The following is a 21,383-nucleotide window of genomic DNA, read 5'->3' as shown; positions in this document are numbered from 1 at the left end:
CTCTCTCTCTCTCTCCAGGTGGCTCCGGAAGCAGTTCTACTCAGTAGATCGGAACCGAGAGGATCGGTAGGTGCTGAGCTGGGGTATGTGCCTAACCGGTTGGTAGAGTCACCAGAGCACCTGAGCCAGAGGGCCCAGAGAACTGAGTTACCTTGTGAGGGGGTAGGAATTCCGATGCAAGGAGTTCATTGCTGCTGAGAGTGGAGAGCTGCTTCTGGGCTTTAGAAGAGTGGCCAGCAGTGCAGCCAGAGGACCAGGGGGAAGCAGAGACCAGATGGCATGCTGTCTATGCAGCTTGTGCTGTTGTAAAGCCCTCTGGTAGTCCCCAGAAGCAGGAAGTCATGGGAGGTGCCAAGGAGTGACCTGCTCTGACTTAGAGTTTGCTCACTGTCCTAGATAGGGTTACTGTGGCCGTGATGAGACACTATGACTAAAGCAACTTGTGGTGGGGAAGGGCTTTTTCAGTCTATCCTTCCACACTGCTGCTCATCACCAAAGGAAGCCAGGGCAGGACCCTGGAGGCAGGAGCTGATGCAGAGGCCATGGAGGGGTGCTGCTTACTGCCTTGCCTTTTGTGCCTTACTCAGCCTGCCTTCTTTAGAACCCAGGACCACCAGCCTAGGGGTGCTCCCCACAACAAACAATGGGCTGCCCTGCCCCATATCAGTTGTTAATTAAGAAAATATCCTGCAGGCTTGCTTACACCTGGATCATATGGAGGGATTTTCTCAGTTGAGGCTTCCTCCTCTCCCAGTGACTCTAGCTTGTGTCAAGTATCATACAACTAGCTGGCACAGTGAAGACGATACTGCAGAATTAGACTGTTAGACACTGCTCTCATGTTCTGGGTGGAAGATGAGAGGGCTCGGATTGAGGTAATGATGGCAGGGAGTAGCTGAATTTGGGCTAAAGTTGCTTGTTTAAAATTGTATCAAAAAGAATTTCCTAACCATTGCTTTTTGGACGTCAGAGAGAACAGTCAGAGATCAACAGGCTTTTGACTTGAGAAACTGGAAAGTAAAGTTGTCATTGGCCGAGACAAGAAGCTAGTGGGAGGAACACATTGTGGGGCCCTTAGGGTCCAGTGTGCGTGTAAGTTTAATGATTCATAGAAGGTGTCCCTGTACAGAGATACGGAGTCACCAAGCTGGCAGAATGAGCTGAAGTGAGCTGGGGCTGGACACAGGGCTATGGGCAGGTGGAATGGAAAGTCTTGGGGGACCCAGATAGCAAGAAAAGGGAGGAGCCCCAGTGGCCAGCTCCATACTCCTACCACATGAGAAGCTAGGAAGGAGTAAGTTTACCCTTATGTTAGCTAACATTGTGGGGATTGTAGGTTCAGCCCAGTGGTGAGCAGCTTAGGGGCTAAGGGTAGCAAGGGAGTGCAGGTGAGCCTTGTAACTTTTACATGGAGGGAGAAGGGGGCAGCAACTAGAGAAGCAAGTGGGACAAGACAAAAAGAACAGCATATTTGTATGACGATGGAAAAGGGAGGGAACAGAGGCTCTGTCGCCTTCATAGAAGTGGGGCCCCTCGACAGCACCTACATGGCCGACTCAGTGCCCTATGCAGAACAAATAGTGACTCTAGAGCATTGGTTTTCCACCTGTGGATCCTAAGTCCTTTGTGGGGTTGAATGACCCTTTCACAGGGGTCATCTAAGGCTCTCTACATATCAGATATTTACATTACAGTTCATAACAGTAGCAGAATTAAAGTTAGGAAGTAGTGATGAAAGTAACTTTATGGTTGGGGGAATCACCATATCATGAGGGTTGCAGCATTAGGAAGGCTGAGAACAGTTGCTCTAGAGCACCAAACAGTCAGCGCAGAGCTGAGCCTGTGTCACACCCTACTTAGGGAGTTTTGGTCCTTCCTGCCTGACTTTTAGGCCAAAGGAGATGTGCTCACTATTTCCAGTACCCACTCCCAGGAGAGCATCCTTTTGGTTTTTTGAGAAAGGGTTTCTCTGTGTAGCCTCGGCTGTCCTGGACTCGCCTGGTAGACCAGGCTGGCCTCGAACTCACAGGAAGTTGCCGAGATTAAAGGCGTGAGCCCCCACTGCCTGCCTTGAGTACATCCTTTTCCATGTTGTTCTTCCTGTTGTCCAAGCTGCCGTGCCTGGAGGGTAGCTCTCGACTGAGTTCTTTTCCAGGAGCCAGTATACTGTCCAGCTTCAGCAGCAGCAGCTCATGTGGCTAAGGGTGGACCATGTTTTTCTCCTTGCTGCTTATTCTGGGGTGTTGATGAACCTAGGAGCTGTACGTCCCAGGATTTCCTAGTAGTTGGTGGAAGGCATTGTAGTAGGCCCTGCCCTGCCCTGAATAGGCAGGAGATGGGAGCTGGGGGCAACCGCTGGAGATGGCTTATTCCCGCCCTCCTCTGCTGGGCCTGACCTGCTTTCCTGAGCTTGGTCACGTCTAGAATATCGGGGTTTTCTCTTTCACATGCAGAAACTGAGGCCCAGAGAAAAGGAAGGGACTTCCGTCTATCATACTATGAAGTTGGAACCAGCGTCACCCTTAAGACTGCAGGTTCTCAGAGTTTAGGTGTTTACCTGTCCATCTCAGGAGGGCGCGGCCTAAGGTCAAAAGGGTGTCCTTTTTTTCCTCAGTATATCAGCCAAGGACTTGAAGAACATGCTGTCACAGGTCAATTACCGGGTCCCCAACATGCGCTTCCTCCGAGAACGACTAACGGTAATGGACACTTTATCTACTGGCAGGGCAGGGGAGGCCAGCAGCTCCTCATAAGGAGCCTGACTGAAGTCCCGCTCTGTACCATGCAGGACCTAGAACAACGCAGTGGGGACATCACCTACGGGCAGTTTGCTCAGCTGTACCGCAGCCTCATGTACAGCGCCCAGAAGACGGTGCATGAGCCTCTTGCCCTCCCCTGCCCTTGCCCCAGCTCCTCTGCCTCCTCTCCTAGCCCTGCTGCCCTGCTTCGGGGCTTTTGGGTGCCACTGCTCCAGCCATCCCCCAAGGGCATCTGCTCCCTAAGAGCCCCTTTCCTACATGGTCTCCCAGGACTCTCTCCCTGACCAGATTCTGTTTCCTGCAGATGGACCTCCCCTTCTTGGAAACCAGCACATTGAGGTTTGGTTTGGAATAGCCGATTGGGGTTTTTCTTGGGTGGTTCCAGATCTAGGTGGGAAGCGGTGGGTGGGTGGGGGTGGGGCATGACAAATCCCTGGGTGTCTACATTAGCAAGGGCCCTAGTCTGTTGATCAAGTCAGCCAGCTGCCAGACACTTTTGTTCTCTCCCTGCAGGCCTGGAGAGCGGCCAGAGCTTTGCCGGGTATCCCTTTCTGAGTTCCAGCAGTTCCTTCTTGAGTACCAGGGGGTATGGCTGGGCCAGGGAGTCGGGTAGTGGGGCGGGTTCACCATCAGAGGCCTCTTCCATGACTCGCTCTCTACTCAGCAGGAGCTGTGGGCTGTTGACCGGCTCCAGGTGCAGGAATTTATGCTCAGCTTTCTTCGAGACCCCTTGCGAGAGATTGAGGAGCCATACTTCTTCTTGGATGAGGTGAGCCCCATCTTTCCACCATTCTGTTAGAGAAAATAGGTGGGGTGGCCAGAGCCTACATGTGCCCTAGAAGCTGTTGCTGCAGCCTACTTCTCACTTTGCCAGCGGAGCAGCCTGAGCGCACTCTTGGGCACGCACTTCCATCCCAGGTGGCAGCCAGGGCTCACTCTTGTTCTCGTTTACTCCTGTAGTTTGTCACCTTTCTGTTCTCCAAAGAGAACAGTGTGTGGAACTCGCAGCTGGACGCTGTGTGCCCAGACACCATGAACAACCCTCTCTCTCACTACTGGATCTCTTCCTCACATAATACGTGAGTATGCTTCTCCCTGTTCATCCGGTCTCTTCTCAGGAGAGAGGAAGGACCGCCAGGCCATATGTGCCTCTCCTTGCTTACCCAGGTATCTGACCGGGGACCAGTTTTCCAGTGAGTCCTCCCTGGAAGCCTATGCTCGCTGCCTGAGGATGGGCTGTCGTTGCATTGAGTGTACGTAGTGTCCAGGGATTGGAGTGGGAAAGCGGGAGGCCTGCCTGTTTGACCATAATGGTATTGTCCCCTAGTGGACTGCTGGGACGGCCCCGATGGGATGCCAGTCATTTACCACGGGCATACTCTCACCACCAAGATCAAGTTTTCTGATGTCCTGCACACCATAAAGGAGCATGCTTTTGTAGCCTCAGAGTAAGTAGGTGTGGAGGACATGGGTACCCTCCAGAAGGTCCTTTCACTCCTGGGGCTCCTCACAGGGCTTGTGCCCACTCCTCCTGTCTCCTCTGCTCTTGCTCAGGCCGGTTTCCTGAGTTCTTCCCTCTACTCCCTGCGTCTCTGGCTAGCATTCACGTTCATTCCTATACTAACTGGTCTCAGGTCATCGCCTTTTCCTTTGTTGCCCAGAAAAGAATGTGTTCCCTGTGAGCCATTCTCAGTTGCTCGCTACCGCCAAGTCTGCAGTCCCCAGTCTCATCCTCAAGCTGCGCTCAGAGGCTGCTTCTCATCTTTCCTGACCCATCTGGTGTGGAGTGTCTTTTGACAAGGCAGCCTCCCTTCTGCAGCCCTTGCCACTTCCTGGCGCTCCCTTGGCGCTCCCTGGTGTGCCCCTCCACCCTCCAGGTGGCTGCCCCTCTCTGGAGGGATCCTGTGCATAAAGTGCCCCAGGCCCTTGACTCCCACCCATTACTTCACTCTGTAAGGAACTACCTGGACTGAGGTTTGGCCCAGAATAGCTGAAGCTGCAGTGTCACTGGACTTACCCCTTGCCTTTCAGGTACCCGGTCATCCTGTCCATTGAGGACCACTGCAGCATTGCCCAGCAGAGAAACATGGCTCAATACTTCAAAAAGGTGCTTGGCGACACACTCCTTACCAAGCCGGTGGACATTGCTGCTGATGGACTTCCTTCCCCCAACCAGCTCAAGAGGAAGATCCTTATTAAGGTGTGGTTACGTTGATAGCAGAAACCCTGCCTTAGGACATGGGGTTGCATGTGGAAGGGTTTTACTATGACATGGTCTGCTTCCACAGCACAAGAAGCTGGCTGAGGGCAGTGCCTATGAGGAGGTGCCTACCTCTGTGATGTACTCGGAGAATGACATCAGTAACTCCATCAAGAATGGTATCCTCTACTTGGAGGACCCCGTGAATCATGTGAGGTCTAGCTGATCCTGGACATGGTGGGGCAGTCTGTTGGACTCTGGCTCACGCCGGCCCCTCTGGTCTGTTGCAGGAGTGGTATCCCCACTACTTTGTTCTGACTAGCAGCAAGATCTACTACTCTGAGGAGACCAGCAGTGACCAGGGCAACGAGGATGAAGAGGAGCCTAAGGAGGTAGGACTGTTCAGGGCCGTGGGCTCAGCCGGGTGAGGACTTGGTAGTCACTGGCTGTCTTTGCTGTTGTCCTCCTGTCTAGGCCAGTGGCAGCACAGAGCTGCACTCGAGTGAGAGGTGGTTCCATGGTAAGCTCGGAGCTGGGCGCGATGGCCGGCACATTGCTGAGCGCCTGCTCACTGAGTACTGCATAGAGACTGGGGCTCCTGACGGCTCCTTCCTAGTGCGAGAAAGTGAGACCTTCGTGGGTGACTACACGCTGTCTTTCTGGTAACCCACATCTATGTACCATACCTTTGTTTAGTCAGTGTATGCAATAGACAGTCCCTAGAGATAACCAGCTAGCATTTCAGCTGTGGGTCGAAGTTCCCCGTGGAACATAAGTCTTTTCTACACAGGCATGTGTGCCCATAAACATGAGTGTTAGATCTGTATGTCCTCCTGCAGGGGCTGCCCACTATCCAAGCTTCAGAGACTGGCCTCCCATTTTGAAACTTTATGCCTTGCCTAGTTACTTATTTTTGGAGCGCTGATCTGTTTTTAATGACTCTCCCATCCTGTCTTCCCTCAGGCGGAATGGGAAAGTACAGCACTGCCGTATCCATTCCCGGCAGGATGCTGGGACTCCTAAGTTCTTCTTGACAGACAACCTTGTCTTCGACTCTCTCTATGACCTCATTACACACTATCAGCAAGTACCGCTGCGCTGCAATGAGTTTGAGATGCGCCTTTCAGAGCCTGTCCCACAGACGAATGCCCATGAGAGCAAAGAGTGAGGAAAGGGACAGGGAAGTGAGTGGGGTCGTGGGTGGTACTGGTCAGGGCCTGACTCTGCCGGTTTTCAGGTGGTACCATGCAAGCTTGACCAGAGCACAAGCTGAACATATGTTGATGCGCGTACCCCGTGATGGGGCCTTCCTGGTGCGGAAACGCAACGAGCCCAACTCATATGCCATCTCTTTCCGGTGAGGCATGTTGGACAGGTGAGGGTTCTTGCTGGGGTCTGTGCTGTCCTCCTTGCTGACTGTCCTGTCACTGTAAAGGGCTGAGGGAAAGATCAAACACTGCCGCGTACAGCAGGAAGGCCAGACCGTGATGCTGGGGAACTCTGAGTTTGACAGCTTGGTTGACCTCATCAGCTACTACGAGAAGCATCCCCTGTACCGGAAAATGAAGCTGCGCTACCCCATCAATGAGGAGGCACTGGAGAAGATCGGGACAGCTGTGAGAATGGGGGTGTAGGGGGAGCATGAAGGGGGAAGAGGAAGTGTGGCAGTATAGTTAGAGCACACTCAAAATATAACAGTCTCTGGATGTGCTGAAAGCAAGTCCTGGGGTGTTTTGAAGTTCTCACGGGAGCCATGGTGTGAAGCTGGAGGGGGTGGCACCTAAGCTGTGCCTGGACTGGCAGCTCCCATGGGGTGAGGTGTGCACACGTGGGCTTGGTCTAGAGTGTGTTCGGCAAAGGGCAGGCTAAGTGCAGTTGTATAGATGCCTCAGGCCTGCGGGAAGGCTCTAGAGGGAAGACCATGGGCTTGGTAGTGCAGAGGTTGCTAAGGCTCTTGGACCAGTGTTATACTTTTTGGTAGAGACGGCAGGCATCTCACAGGATTGGTTGAGAGTTGCCGTTTGTGGCAGCCTGGTCAGGGTCATGCTGTGCCCTGAAGCCAGGGCTCAGATGGTAGGAAAAGGGACAGAAGTATGTTGGACCTCTTCCTGACCTTGGGCCCAGCCACTGAGCAAAGCGCTAGAGTATGTGTTGCTGGTGGCAGCTCGGGAGTAGTTAACATTTGGGTCTTCAGGAGCCAGGTGCTAGACCTCGGGTAAGAGTGCAGAGAGGAGGGTGAGGTCAAGTCCCTACAGTCACCCTCCCCTTAGAGTCGGGGGATTCTAGCAGGCCAGGGGCCAGTGAGCTGGGGCAGGCAGGCAGCCTGTAGAAGAGAGCCAGCTGCGCTTCAGAAACTGGGCAAGGAGGAGCTAGCAGCTGCATTTATCTCGGTTCTGGAGCAGTAACAGATCACACGTATCCTGTTGACAGGAACCTGATTATGGGGCGCTGTATGAGGGCCGCAACCCTGGTTTCTATGTGGAGGCAAACCCTATGCCAACTTTCAAGGTAAATACCTGCCCTTGGCACAGGAAGCCACAAGGAAGGAGGGGTCCCCTTCTGATTGGGCCTTGCAGTGGCCAACTTGTGGTGGGTGTGGAGAAGCAGCTGTTGCTGTGGTTTTCTGAGGCTAAAGAGGTTGTAAGAGATGTGTGGTTGGCACAGGACCATAAATCTCCCAGGGCTTGTCCAGTCTCTGGTCCCTGTGTCTTGGGTTGGCACTGGCCCTTTGTCACTGTTCCTTCAGAGGAGTGACACCATGTCTCCATGGACAGCCGATCAGGGGCTAGGTGGCACATTGGCCAGTCATTCCCTTATCATGAAGGTCTCTTAGACAGGATCTTCTTGGTTTTGCCCTTTTCTTTAATGTAGCAGATTGCCCTGTCTCTTACTCCCTCTCTTCAGTACCTGAGTGCCATCAGGGATGAGGGGGAGTCCTAACATGTATGTCTCTGTGCCGCACTGTGTCAAGTGATGGGGAGTGCCCCTCTGCTTTACTCCACATGGCTCCCTTGTCTCTCCTCTGCAGTGTGCAGTAAAAGCCCTCTTTGACTACAAGGCCCAGAGAGAAGATGAGCTGACCTTTACCAAGAGTGCCATCATCCAGAACGTGGAAAAGCAAGATGGTGGCTGGTGAGACAGGCTGTCCAGGCTAGAGAGCCTGTGGGGTGGTGGGACAGGAGTTCAGGGCCCCTGGGGAGCTGGCACTGGGAGCACTTTGACAGTATGCTTTGAGAATATCTGTCTCGTGTTCACTAGTGTCTGCCTTGGCCTGACTTATATGTGGGAACCCCCCTGGAAGATCCTGTGAGAGTTTGGGGTGGTTGCTGGAATCAGTACCCTGTGGCTCCCATAGGTGGCGAGGGGATTATGGTGGGAAGAAGCAGCTGTGGTTCCCCTCAAACTATGTGGAAGAGATGATCAATCCAGCGATCCTAGAGCCGGAGAGGGAGGTATGTCTGGAACCACACGGTGTCACAGGTTTCCCTGTCTCTAGGTTTTCTTTTGATGTGTCTATCACACCCAGGCCTTCCTGTCACGTGAGAGCCAGTCACACATCCTGTGTGGCCACACTCTAGTCTCTATTGTCCCTATATCATATCTAGCTGGTCATGAGTATACCCAAAAGATAGTCAGAAAATCCCCTCAGTTGTGCATGCAGCAGCCCTGCTGACCATCCTGTGGTTTTGCTTCCTACAGCACCTGGATGAGAACAGCCCACTGGGGGACTTGCTGCGAGGGGTCTTAGATGTGCCAGCCTGTCAGATTGGTGAGCTCCAATTCCTGTCTCTTGATTCCTCTTAGTGCCAGGGTGTCCTTGTGGCTCCTGCTCCTGCGGAGGAAGCCAGAGTCTGAACCCCCAGAGGCTACTATTATACTCTGGAAACCCCAACTTCCTTGTCATCCCCGGCTTTTACCCTGCATGGTTACCCTGTGCCAGGTACAGTGGAATCAAAAGTTGGCAGCGATGCTGACAGGCTGACATCCAGTCCTGATGAGTTAGACCACAGGCTGAGAGATGGGTTAGGCCATGCCTTAAAAGGCATGGCCTCAGAGAAGAGGCATAAGTCACAGTTGGGTTGGAACCTTGCTTCCACCACAATTATGCTGGTAAGTGTGAGCAACAACAGCCTCTGTAAATTGGATCTACTCACTACTCTTGCCCACATATAAAGTGTGGCCAGGAGAAATGGAATGGAGTCCTTTGAGCCAGTGTCTAAGGCAGTGGTTCTCAATGTGTGGGTTGCGACCCCTGTGGAAGTCAGGATTCGCAGGGTTTGCATATCAGATATTCTGTATATCAGATGGTTGTTGCATTGCAATTCATAACCGTAGCAAAATTACAGTTAGAAGTAGCAGTTGGGGGGTGGGGGGTGGTCGTTACAACATGAGGAACTGTATTAAAGGGGCACAGCATTAGGAAGGTTGAGAACCGCTGGTCTAAGTATGGAGTGAAAAGATGAAGAGATAGCATTCCCAGCTCTGTATTGTTTACTCTCAACAGCCATTCGTCCTGAGGGCAAGAACAACCGGCTCTTCGTCTTCTCCATCAGCATGGCATCAGTGGCTCACTGGTCTCTAGATGTTGCAGCTGACTCACAGGAGGAGCTGCAGGACTGGGTGAAGAAGATCCGGGAAGTAGCCCAGACTGCAGATGCTAGGGTAAGAACTGCCACAGCTCGGAGGGTGCTGATGGGGGCTGTGAGGGCAGCATGTGGGCCTGCTAGGGAGCCAGCACCTCTAACTCTCCACCTAGCTCCTCTGGAGAAGGTAGCATATTGGCTGCTGATGTGACCCAGAACAGACCCAAGACAGGAGTGTGATGTGCTTTAGGAAGTGTAGACCATGAGATACTCTGGATCACCTGAATGAGTCTTTATAAAGCAAGAGGTAGGAGAGGTCTTGGGCTGGCAGCAAGAGTGGAAGAGATGAAGTGGTAAAGGTAGGAAGAGGCTTTAGATAAACATTGTGACAGGTGTGTGCCTGGGACAGCAGGCAGAGAAGTTGCAGATAAACACAGCAGTAGGGCTCTGCTGTGCTGAGGGCTGCAGCAGTGCAGTAGGAATGGTGTCCATTGGCTTTAGCAGCAGCAGATACGCATAGTGACACTATTGAGGTTTCTTAGTGGCATGACTAGGTTGGATGACAGTGGGTTGTAGGGGTTCTAGAGTGACTGACCGTGAAGAGCTGGGATTTGGAGTTTTTGGATAGTGGGTAGCCAGCATTTGTTTGGAAGGACCAGCTCTCTTCCATTAAGCCTGGTAATGCATTTGCAGATGTATAGGAACTTGTACTTTGAGGCTGTTCCTTCTCCCAGCGCATTTGATGGGCAGATTTGTGACTGGAGAACAGATACCTTGAGCCTAGCAGGGCAGGATTGAGATGCTGAGGATTCTGTTAGTGTCTCCTGGAGGGCAAGGCACAGAAGGAGCCAGTGGCTAAAGGGCTTGAAAATTAGTAGTATGAATAGCGGAACCACTGAAAGAGGAAAACAGAAACAGCAGAGTTGGGGCCGTCTGATAAGCTGCAGTCGAGATCAGGTATGGGCGGAGGAAGATTATGTTGCCATGGGGGAACTGAGATGTTAAAGATCATCTTAGGCACAGATGTTTCCAAGTGGGCTTATGGCCTAAATGTGTCAGGAAACCAGAACAGTGTTTTTGTGAAGGATGAAGCTGGGTAAAGAATGATCAGAAAGCATTATTGGGAAGGCCTTGCCCACCTTGAGCTCCCTGTGAGATCATTTGGGACATAAGTTATGGTGAGGCTTCCACCCCAAGAGTGTTGGGAAGTAAGTGTGTCCCTGGAGACAAAGGAAAGGATAATTTTCAGAACTGGGAGCCAGTAGTTTTGTTACTGTCTGCTGGTATTTGAAAGGTGCAAGGGGAAGGGAGGGCCCTAGTTTACCTGAAGTATAGGTGTGCCCAAGGCTGGCAGGAGCTTCCATCTCCTGGGCAGAGCTCAGCCTGGGCCTTGTGTGTGTTACCAGCTTACTGAGGGGAAGATGATGGAGAGGAGGAAGAAGATCGCCTTGGAGCTTTCGGAGCTTGTGGTCTACTGCCGGCCTGTTCCCTTTGATGAAGAGAGTAAGGCTGGGGGCCAGTTATGGCGTGCATGTGCCCAGGGGATGGTGGTGTAAGAGCAGTGTTTAAAACCCTTTCCCTTACATACACTGCACATGGAGGCTGCTCTATACATGTTCTCAATGTTTGGCTCAGAGATTGGCACAGAACGTGCTTGTTACCGGGACATGTCATCCTTTCCGGAAACCAAGGCTGAAAAGTATGTGAACAAGGCCAAAGGCAAGAAGTTCCTCCAGTACAATCGGCTGCAACTCTCTCGTATCTACCCCAAGGGCCAAAGGCTGGACTCCTCCAATTACGACCCTCTGCCCATGTGGATCTGTGGCAGCCAGCTTGTAGCACTCAATTTTCAGACCCCAGGTGAGGGGTCCTCTGTGGGTGGGAGAGACATGTAGGGCAGTTGCACTGGAACACACGGCCATCTCACTCTTCCAGACAAGCCTATGCAGATGAACCAGGCCCTCTTCATGGCCGGTGGCCATTGTGGATATGTGCTGCAGCCGAGCACCATGAGAGACGAAGCCTTTGACCCCTTTGATAAGAGCAGCCTGAGAGGTCTGGAACCCTGTGTCATCTGCATTGAGGTGGGTATATTCATCTGGGTACTTCAGGGTGAGAAAAGGTTTGTGAAGAATGAGTGTGTGTTGGGGGGGGGGAAACATATATATTAAACCTGCTAAGAAGTTGGGGACTAGCTGGGGGACAGGTAAGGAAGGGCACAAAGCCAGAGGTAAGCCACATTTTCTGCCTTGTGTGGAGTAAGGGAACTCATCTTGGACTAATCTTGAGCGTGAAACAACCATCTGAAATGGAAAGCCAGTTACAGGTCCTCTGTGTTGGAATCCCAGAGGTAGCAGGGCTGACCATGGCCAGTTTGGCGGACAGAGTCAGGCGGTTGGCTTAAGGCTAACCTGTGAAAAGTCACTACCTGGCAGGAAGAGCCTGGTCAGAATGGTAAAAATCAGGCTAGAAGGGGCCTGTGATGAGCCAGGCTCCAGTCTTCAGGAGCAAGCAAAACCTGGGCTTGCTAGAGCGTGACAGTGCCTGTCTGCCTTTCCCAGATCCTAGAATAGAGCTCCCTAGCACGTGTCTGGCAAAAAGCTTGAAGAAGGGTCAGCCCAGCCCTTGCTGTGGGAATCAGCAGGGGTGGCCTGAACAGAGGCTGTAAAGAGTAAGGAGAGCCTGTGGCCACCTGGGCACACCTGAGAGCACAGAGTTACAGATGGACAGGTAGACATGACTGCTACTTCCCAGACTTTCCTTTTAAAGAGGAATAATTTAAAAGATTCCCACACTAGAGCAGACATGGATTTAACATGAAATGGACTGCAAAGTGCACGTGACACTTGGCTGAAGATACCATTTTCACAGCCAACAGCTTGCTCTGGGGTGGAACAGTGAGGGGCCTAATGGGCAGCGCCTTCAGGGCCCAGCAGGGGGCATATTGCCTCCATGGCACATTTTCTTCCTAGCTTTGCTCCCTAAGCCTCAGTTGTGAGGATGTTGGGAGCAGGAAGACAGTCATCACCTCATCTTTACCTGCCTGCCTCCCTCACAGGTGCTGGGGGCCAGGCATCTACCAAAGAATGGCCGAGGCATTGTGTGTCCTTTTGTGGAGATTGAGGTGGCAGGAGCGGAGTATGACAGCACCAAGCAAAAGACAGAGTTTGTAGGTAAGTCAGCCGTCGTCCCCTCCCCGCCCCCAGTCACCGGTCATTCTCCTGGGGTGACAAGACCTCTCTCCATCAGTCATCACAGCTCTTGCTGTGGCCTGAGCCTTTGCCCTTGCTTTCACAGTGGACAATGGACTGAACCCTGTGTGGCCCGCTAAGCCCTTCCACTTCCAGATCAGTAACCCAGAGTTTGCTTTTCTCCGCTTTGTGGTGTATGAGGAAGACATGTTTAGTGACCAGAACTTCCTGGCTCAGGCTACTTTCCCAGTAAAAGGCCTGAAGACAGGTGAGGAATCTTCCTTAACATGATCTTCTTTGGCCTTGCTGTCAGGGTGGGGCTGACCTACTTGCTTGACCCTTGTTAGGCTGAGACCGGCATTTTTCCTAGGATATAGAGCAGTGCCTTTGAAGAACAACTACAGTGAAGACCTGGAGTTGGCCTCCCTGCTCATCAAGATTGAAGTTTTCCCTGCTAAGGTAACTACAGCAGAGCAGGCTGGTCCCAACAGCAGACTACTCTGCAGCAGAGTGGGCAGAGCTCAGTCGTAGCCCCCGAGGTGCTGAAGAGACCTCAACTTCTGTGCGCCTTGTTCTCCTTGCTGAGCAGGAGAACGGTGACCTCAGTCCCTTCAGTGGTACATCCCTGCGGGAACGGGCCTCGGATGCCTCCAGCCAGCTGTTCCATGTCCGAACCCGGGAAGGGTCCTTTGAAGCCCGATACCAGCAGCCATTTGAAGACTTCCGCATCTCCCAGGAGCATCTTGCAGACCACTTCGATAGTCGGGAACGAAGGTGAGGGAGGGGAAGGGGAAGCTGGCCACTGTAGGACTTTGGAGGACGGTACTGGATCCGGAAAGAAACAGTACTCTGTTAAGTCAATCCTTTGGCAGCTTTCTACTGTGTGGAACAACAGTAACTGTGTGTCTTTGGGTTGTCCCTTCTGTTCAGGGCCCCAAGGAGGACTCGGGTCAATGGAGACAGCCGCCTCTAGTCATGCCCTCACCTTGTTGGAGAGCAGCAGACGCTGCCTACCTTGTGGAATGGCTGTGGACTGGGGTCTCGGGGAGCAGCCCACTGGAAATCCTTCCTGGTCTGGCAACCTGGAGCCTGGATTCCAGCGGTGGAGGCTAGACAAAACCAAGCCATTAATGAGATGTATTGTTTTGGGCCTCCATGCCCAGCTCTGGGTGAAGGCAAAAAACTGTACTGTGTCTCGCATTAAGCACACACATCTGGCCCTGAATGTGGAAGTGAGTCCTTCCATCTTGGGTCAGGACCAGGTCTGAAGCCCCTTGGAGAGAGAAGTTGCCTCAGTTGGTGGCATAGGAAGCTTCAAGGAGCTGCTGACATTCCTGAAAAAGGAGGAGAAAGAGCCTTGCTGGGCCAGGGAAACAAAGTTTACATTGTCCTGTAGCTTTAAAACCCCAGCTGGTCAGGGTAAAAGAGTAGATGCCCTGCAGTTTGGCTCTGGAGCCAGGACAGAGGACTGCAGGGCCTATAAGAAGGCTCTGCTCTGCCCAAGGAGGAAGACACAGCACAAGGGCACATTGCCCATGGCTGGGGGACAGTACCCAGCCTTAAAGTTACAGGGGATCATGATAAAAATAGCAGTATTATTAATTTTTTCTTCTCAGTGGTATTGTAACTAAGTTATTCAGCCCTGCTCCTCACCCTAGGAGGGAAGACCTTTGGGGACAGCAGCTCTGTGGGTTGTGTATTGGGAAAGGGCACTGTCAGGAAGGGTGGAGGGGCAGGGAGAGAGAAGAGCAATGTCTACCGTAGTGAGCTTTTTTGTTTTTCTGGCAAAAAAGACTCAATATATGCTTTCCCTTAGGAATGAAATGGAGACATAGGGAGGTGGAGTCAGGCAGTAGGTACCAAATGAAACCACTGCTTGCTGCAGCTTCTGTGTAATTGGTAAAAAGATGCAAAGGAGATGGGAAGGCGGGGAAGGTAGCCTCACCTCTGAGAGCAGAGGTGGAGGTGTAGGCCCGTGGGCGCAATGGTGCCTCAGCATAGCCAGCACTTAGCACACGCAGACCCACTGCCCACGTGTGGGCTCAGGGTTGGCCATTTGCTAGTTCTGCTGCCCTCTTAAGATCTGACTGCCAAATAAATCATCCTCATGACCTTTTTCTTCCAACTCATTTGTTTCTTGGGGGCTAAGGAGAACATGGTGATTGAATGAGAATAGAAGCAAGTGTGGTATGGCATCTCTGAAGACTTCTGAAGTCATGCAGCTCTTCCTTGTGGCTCTGAAGTGTGAGGTCACCTCTGCCACTTCGTCTTCTAGTGGTATATAGCTTACATCCAGCCTCCCTAAGAGCAAGCTCAGTCTCCATGGGATAGAAACCTATTTCAAAAAAGCAGTGTTTGGAGATGTGCTACCAGGTGCTACTCTACTTTCCTCTGTGCCAGCCGGAACCTCTGCCTACTTGCTGAGAAAGGCCTGTTTCCTTCCTGAGGCTTTGCTGGACGGTGCAGCACATGTTCCACACTGCTTAGCTTGGGTCACAGCAGCAAGTGCTTGGGTGGTGGCTGGATCTGTAGTTTCATCTAAAGCAGTGGTTTTCAAACCTGTTGCAATCCCAGGGGGGTCACATATCCGATATCCAGCATACCAGATATTTACATTATGATTCATAACAGCAGAATTAGTTATGAAGTAGCAATGAGATGTGTCAGGTCCTCAGAAGCTCTGAGTTCACACTTGAGTCTTGTGGCCCAGGAGAAGGTCAGAGCCATGTTTGCTGTCCTCAGGGCAGCTTTGTTTGGTGCTGAGCACTTTAATTTCAATACCTCCATTTCCTGAGCAAACCTTCCTAGGGAGGCTCAGCTCTGCCTTCATGCTGCTCCACAGAACTGTGTTCACCTGTCTTGGCCCCTTATCACATTTCCTTTCCAGTATTTTCTTCTCAGTCAAGCAGATTTCAGGGTCAGTTCCATCTCAAGTCCTCCGAGTGAACTTGACTGCTGCTGGAAGGAGACAAATGCTGGTGAGGGAGAAATGACCTGGGTCTTAATGTCTTGCCACCTTGTGGCTGTCATGCCTGATGCATCCAGTATTATTTACATGAGACAGCTTGGGTTACATTGCTTTCCATCCAGTGGGTTATGACGTGTAGAGTCTTAGCCATGTAGCCTTTAAACATACCCTCAGGTACAGCTGAGAAGTACTGTTACTGTTACCAGGGCCTTGTTTCCTAGGGCGTGAAAATGAGCGGTCAGGTTGAGAACCATTTCCTTCAGCATAGGACTCTAAAAAGTGGGGCTGGAAGGTTAGGAAGGGGTACCGGGAACACAAGCCACGAGAGGGGTCCTTTTGGCAAGCAGGCCAGGGACTAGTAAAGAGGGATCACTAAATGTTACCAGTGAACATTTACCAAGAGCACTGCCTACTTTCTCGAGGCTTTCTGCCTCCTGCCATGGGACTGAAAGCCCTGTGGTTTGAAGGCATAAACAGTTTGTGGCGTTTACTAGGAAAAATCCATTTACAGGTAGCTGTGCCCTTAAAGAGTTGGGGCCTCTGGCCAGACTCACCCTGACTGGACTATATAGCCACTTGTCTTTCAACTTGTCCATTATCTCTGACCATATCAAATCTGAAGGGTGCTGACTGTGAGGTCACCCCACCAAACTAACAGTGACCAAAACAAGCCCAGACCTGCCTCATATTTTAATTAAGTGGATCTGGCCCTTAGAGGCTTCTCCTACCTGGGACATATATCCCCAGAGGATGTATGTCAGCCTGTTCTTACCAGGAAGACTGTGCAGCTCCCTGCAGGCTGCTGTCGCCATCTTTACCCAGTATGTTCTGAATCTGCCCACTAAGGACTCAAGAGATAGCTCTGTAGTATTACACTAGTTTAGTCAGCCCTATGACCTGGCTCTTTAGATAAAAGAAACACAGCAACTTCTTTAGGACCCAAGCTGGCCTTGAGAGAGGCTTGGATCAAGAGCAGTTCCTGATACTGTTTATCACCTAGGTGGCTTTATTTTGGGAATCTCCTTTTCCTTATGTGATAGGCTAATGAGGCCATCCCAACAAAATTCAGATGATTTGAGTCTTGGAGGAATGGGTTTGACACTGATTCTTTAGAAGGTTCTCAGATCCTGCATAGTGACAAGCCCTCCTTAGCAAGCAACATGCTCTACTGACAACTTCTCACTAGAAAAAGGAACACAGGAAAACTTGCTCGTGTCTGCACACCACAGCTCCTGGCTCCAAGATCAGAGTTGCGTTACTCAGCATAGTTCACGTGGAACTGCAGGAGCTCAGGAGGAATGCAGAAGAGACGTGAACTGCAATGCTTTCCTGGGGAGTGAGGGAAGCCCCAATTCATTGATTTTAAGGTCAAGATTTGTCCCCCAAAACATCAATAAAGGAGTTTAGCTTTGTAATTCCCCCAAGCATGTACGTACACACACACACACACACACACACACACACAAAGTCAGCAGATGAGAAATGTCTGTACATTTTTATTTAGGAACAGTCAAAAGATTGAAAGTACCACCGAAGCCCATTCAAACCACACAAGCAGTTTTATCCCTCATCCCATCCCTTATCCAAATTTGCAGATACAAAATTTAGGAAATGTGCAATTTGCATCTTAGAAATAGCAGCATCCCCATGGGGGACCTTACAAGGCCCAGAGATTCAGCCCACACCAAAGGCAAAGGCTGTCTTTCTATTCAGACGTCTCCCAGGGTAGGGGATTCCTACACTCCAGCCCGGTGTGGCCCATACCTGTAACTCAGGAGGGAGATGTGGGAAGAATGCCCAAGTCTGAGGCCAGCCAGGGTCACAACAGAAAATCCCCTCTCCACAAAAGTCTATGTGACAGAATATGCTATTTCTCAGTTTGCTCTCACAGCTGGTTGCAGTAGCAGGTGACCCTTGCATTGAACAGGACAGCTGCCCCTCACTTAGCACCAAGACAGTCACACTTCAGCTGTTCCTGAGAACAGCACAGCAAAGGCAGACTGTTCAAGTCATCCCTTAGTTGCACTTCTCAGCAGTTGGGTCCCCTGAGAACAAAGCTGTCCACACTGAGACCAGAACACAAAGCAGGTGCTGGAGGACCAGGAACCAGGGCACTGTCAGCAAGGGCTCTGCAGGCCTTTGGCAGCCTCCCCAATTTCCCCAAGGGCTATGTCAGGACAACTCAAAGAACAACAGTCAGCAGGGGCCAGAGGAGGGTTGGCTCGTTTTCTCTGTTTAATAACAAGTATGACACAGTTTGACCTTCTTGGCAAAGCCGAACAAAGCAGGCTACTCAGAGGCATGGGAGAGAGATCGTTGACTGAGTGACCACTGCTGCCCTTGGCCCACCCAATTTCACAAAGAGCAACCCAACTCATGCCGGAACCCTGCTGCAGAATCGGTGCTAGCTCTCACTGCAGCCAACCTTTTCACATGGGGCCCTGACTCTGAGTCAAAGAAACTACAGGAATGAGACAAGCTGTGCGGGCAGGAGCTCAGACAAGATCTCTCAAGTACAAACTACAGGTTAACAGGTACCACATAGTAGACTTTCTCCTACTGGTACTTTCTTAAGAAGGACAGAACACAGGCAGCCCTTTCTATATTCAGTGTCTGAACAGGCTTTATACTAGGCATTTTACCTTCAACTCGAGTCATCCTGAATGAATCTGGATCACGCACCTTCCACGGAAGGGAACACATGTCAAGGCATTGACTAGTAGAAGCTATTAACACACGGGTGCCCATCTGTGTGCACAGTATGACAATCTCTTGACAAAAGAGGCACTGATGGCAGGTAAATTTGTGGGCCCCTCTCAGGTGTCCCAACTCGCCATCCTTGTAAACAGCAGGAAGACATCATGTAGCAAACAGTCCCTGCAAAATAGCTGCTCTCCCTCCACACTGCCAGAATAGCAGCAAGGTCTGGCTCAAGGAGGGTAGAGACAACAGAGTAGTAACTACACTGAATACATTCAGTCCTGCAAACCATAAGAGACCAAAAGCCAAGGAACCCGGTACCTACTTCTGTCCTTGTGGCAACCAGGGTCCTCTCATTCCCAACCTCTCTGCGTTTCTATCCCTGCTCTTGACTTCAGGGAGTTGGGAAGAGGTGCTCCTGCTAGACCCTGAGCTAGAAAAACCTGTGTTGTTTCTCCAGCCTGGAGGACCGGGTCCATAGACTACTAGCTAGTGTCAGAAAGCTCCCAAAAGCAAGCTCTCAGTCATAGACTATGCTCCCTGTGGGCTGCTTTCACTTCACAACCAAGCACAGGTTCTGGGGGTCTGATGCACTTGGGCTCGTCACTCCGTGCCAGCCATTCCTAGAAGCCAGCAGGAATAGACTGAGGACTCTATTCCATTTGGGTTTCTAGCTAATAAGCCAGGTAGCAATCTAAACAGCAAACCACATGATCATCAGTTCTGCCATTACGCAGTCAAAAGCAAACCCAGGCCCTGCACTGAAGACCCCTAACAGCACCAGTAGCCCGGGATTATACAGCTCAGTCACTTCCCTGCTCCACTGCCCCAAAGCAGAACAAACTGCAGTGTGGAGAATTTAGGTTGAAGTCTCAGGAGACCTGCGGACTCCCAGACTAGAACAGAATGGTGGTCAACTGTGTGCTCTTGAGAAAAGGGAGAAGAGGAAGCTAGGTCGGGGTGCTAAAGGGAAGGCTCCAGTCTATAGAGTTCAAAACAAAACAGGGAGCCTGCCAACCTTTGACCAGGACGAGCTGACCAGAGACCTTCATGTAGCTAGAAGACTCCTGCAGATAACTGAGCCTTGCAAATGACTGTGATACAAGTTCATCTGCAAAGTGGATGGAACTAATATACTTCCCCAGGAAACAGCAGGGGCTTTTGGAAAAACACGACTTCTGTTTTGTTTTAGGATTTTCTCGACTGGTTTCCCAGAAAGTGCCTTTATATACTTGGGCTGTGATGGTGGAACTGACTGAGCTGTTCCAATCTGAGAATATTGGTCCATATAGAGACTAGGAAGACAGGGACAGCGCAACAGTCTCCTGCTCTCCACGTGAGGCAGCTATGTGACAGATGTCCCAGGGCCAGCAGTGAGGAAGGGGCACAGGTATGGCATAACTACAGACAGAACAAGAAAGAGCTCTAAGCTATCTGGATCTCAAGAGTGCTGCTGAGCTTCTTTGTAGGACACACCCAAGGCCAGTTGGGGACAGACTGGAAGGTTTAAGTCTCTCAGGCCCCTCTCAACTCTCCTTTTGCTTTCAGAAGGAAGGATACCTCAGGCTAAGGTATTTTGTCCACCTGACAGCTGCTGTCACTCAGTCAAGAGAAAAGTACAAGGACACAGGTAAATCTCAAAGTGCTGGCAAGGAAAAGACTCCTAAAACTAACACACCCAACTCCCTAAAGAAAAATCTGTATGATCAAAAAATTACAAAAAATATGCAAAGCCTATGTATAAGTTCATGTTTCTGTTAGAATGGGGTCTGGTTTAGAATTGAACTTACAACCCCATGTAAGTAGAGAAACTTCAAACAGACAAGACTGGCAACAAAGAACACTGAGAATGTGCCGCCGCTGCTAAGTCCAAGGGAGTGCTGAGGATGGAGCAAGATGATTCTCCTTATAAAGCAACCTCTGTCAGGAGAAAGAAGCACATCCCACCCCACCTCTAGCTCACAGCCAGCCTTCTACAGAAGGCACATAGAAAGAACACCTTGATTCTTCAGCTGTACAAGGCCACTGGGATCTGTCTGTCACAGTAACCATAGGCCTCGTAGCTGCCACCTACCCCCCTACTCCTCTGTCAGTGTACTTAACTCATGCTTGGCCCCCAAAGCCTGTCCCTGAAGTGCCTGCTCCATGACCACCTCCCTCATCATTATCTATCAAACATAAGGGCCAAGCCACAATTCCCCTCCCCCATCCAAGAGCAAAGGAAGCAAGATCATTTAGTCTGTTGCAGTCCTTACCTGGACAATCTTGCCATTAACCAGCTCTGAGAAAGGTGTGTTAGGGCCAGTGTCACTACAACTTCCCATCCAGAAGAATACCTGGGCCCGAGACCAGGCTGCTGTCTGTGTCCCACATAATGTCCACCAAGGAACTTAATTTTCTGTTCCATGGAAACTGTTGAGATGTTTTTAGAGTCTACAATTCTGCTGGTGCAGCAAGGGCTCTGGGGGTGAAGCCAGCAGGCATCAAGGCTCAGGTGAGACACAGATGCTTTCTTAGACAGGAGATGGCTTCCTCTGCTGCTCCGGCTGCCCAGTGTACTGTCATCTCTTCACATACAGACTCCATGTGAAGCTCAGGTGTACATCAGATGTACATTTTTAAAGAACAAAGTATAATATGTGTATTGTACATATGGATATGTAAATCTGCACATACACAAACACTAAAGGAAAACTTTCAGGCCTCTGTTCTCTGAAGGAAAGCAATCACTCACCATTCTTTCGAATTCCTCGATGTCTGGGGCCAAATGACTTCCCTCCCCAAACAGGAAGGATACAAAAATAGGCTGCAAAACTTGCCAGGTAGCAAAAAAACAAAACAAAACAAAACCAATCTGAGACAAATGTAAGGTCATCTGTATGGGAACAGGAAGGGGGAAAAGAAAACCATAATGGCTCCAAGCTCTGGGTTACAAAGAAAGCCCTCTTTCCTAGAAGGCTGAAGGGCACCGTGCTCATCCTC

The 21,383-nt window shown here is 51.0% G+C and overlaps 1 protein-coding gene across 4 annotated transcripts in view; it reads left to right on the top strand.

Moving 5' to 3' along the window:
* The window catches only part of PLCG1 (phospholipase C gamma 1), a 38,746-nt gene extending 17,438 nt beyond the window's left edge, over positions 1–21,308 (top strand). For 2 of the 4 annotated variants that reach the window (XM_084776232.1, XM_084776230.1), the window contains exons 5-33: positions 19–66; positions 2,615–2,699; positions 2,789–2,872; positions 3,064–3,098; positions 3,273–3,345; positions 3,427–3,528; positions 3,720–3,838; positions 3,927–4,012; positions 4,087–4,207; positions 4,791–4,959; positions 5,048–5,170; positions 5,250–5,351; positions 5,434–5,621; positions 5,923–6,123; positions 6,197–6,316; positions 6,395–6,575; positions 7,390–7,467; positions 7,988–8,091; positions 8,315–8,411; positions 8,659–8,728; positions 9,464–9,621; positions 10,949–11,045; positions 11,178–11,402; positions 11,478–11,626; positions 12,601–12,715; positions 12,840–13,001; positions 13,104–13,192; positions 13,323–13,507; positions 13,664–21,308. In XM_084776232.1, the coding sequence (XP_084632358.1) occupies positions 19–66; positions 2,615–2,699; positions 2,789–2,872; positions 3,064–3,098; positions 3,273–3,345; positions 3,427–3,528; positions 3,720–3,838; positions 3,927–4,012; positions 4,087–4,207; positions 4,791–4,959; positions 5,048–5,170; positions 5,250–5,351; positions 5,434–5,621; positions 5,923–6,123; positions 6,197–6,316; positions 6,395–6,575; positions 7,390–7,467; positions 7,988–8,091; positions 8,315–8,411; positions 8,659–8,728; positions 9,464–9,621; positions 10,949–11,045; positions 11,178–11,402; positions 11,478–11,626; positions 12,601–12,715; positions 12,840–13,001; positions 13,104–13,192; positions 13,323–13,507; positions 13,664–13,706 (3,409 nt within the window). In that variant the 3' untranslated portion in view covers positions 13,707–21,308. Of the gene's footprint in view, positions 1–18; positions 67–2,614; positions 2,700–2,788; positions 2,873–3,063; positions 3,099–3,272; positions 3,346–3,423; positions 3,529–3,719; positions 3,839–3,926; positions 4,013–4,086; positions 4,208–4,790; positions 4,960–5,047; positions 5,171–5,249; positions 5,352–5,433; positions 5,622–5,922; positions 6,124–6,196; positions 6,317–6,394; positions 6,576–7,389; positions 7,468–7,987; positions 8,092–8,314; positions 8,412–8,658; positions 8,729–9,463; positions 9,622–10,948; positions 11,046–11,177; positions 11,403–11,477; positions 11,627–12,600; positions 12,716–12,839; positions 13,002–13,103; positions 13,193–13,322; positions 13,508–13,663 lie in introns of all 4 variants that reach the window. The other 2 variants (XM_084776231.1, XM_084776229.1) reach the window with 1 other exon arrangement.
* Positions 21,309–21,383: the final 75 nt, after the last annotated feature.

Source organism: Acomys minous (genome assembly GCF_964271855.1).
Source record: "Acomys minous genome assembly, chromosome: 3".
Classification (NCBI taxonomy): Eukaryota; Metazoa; Chordata; class Mammalia; order Rodentia; family Muridae; genus Acomys; species Acomys minous.
This window is presented reverse-complemented; position numbering and strand designations above follow the sequence as displayed.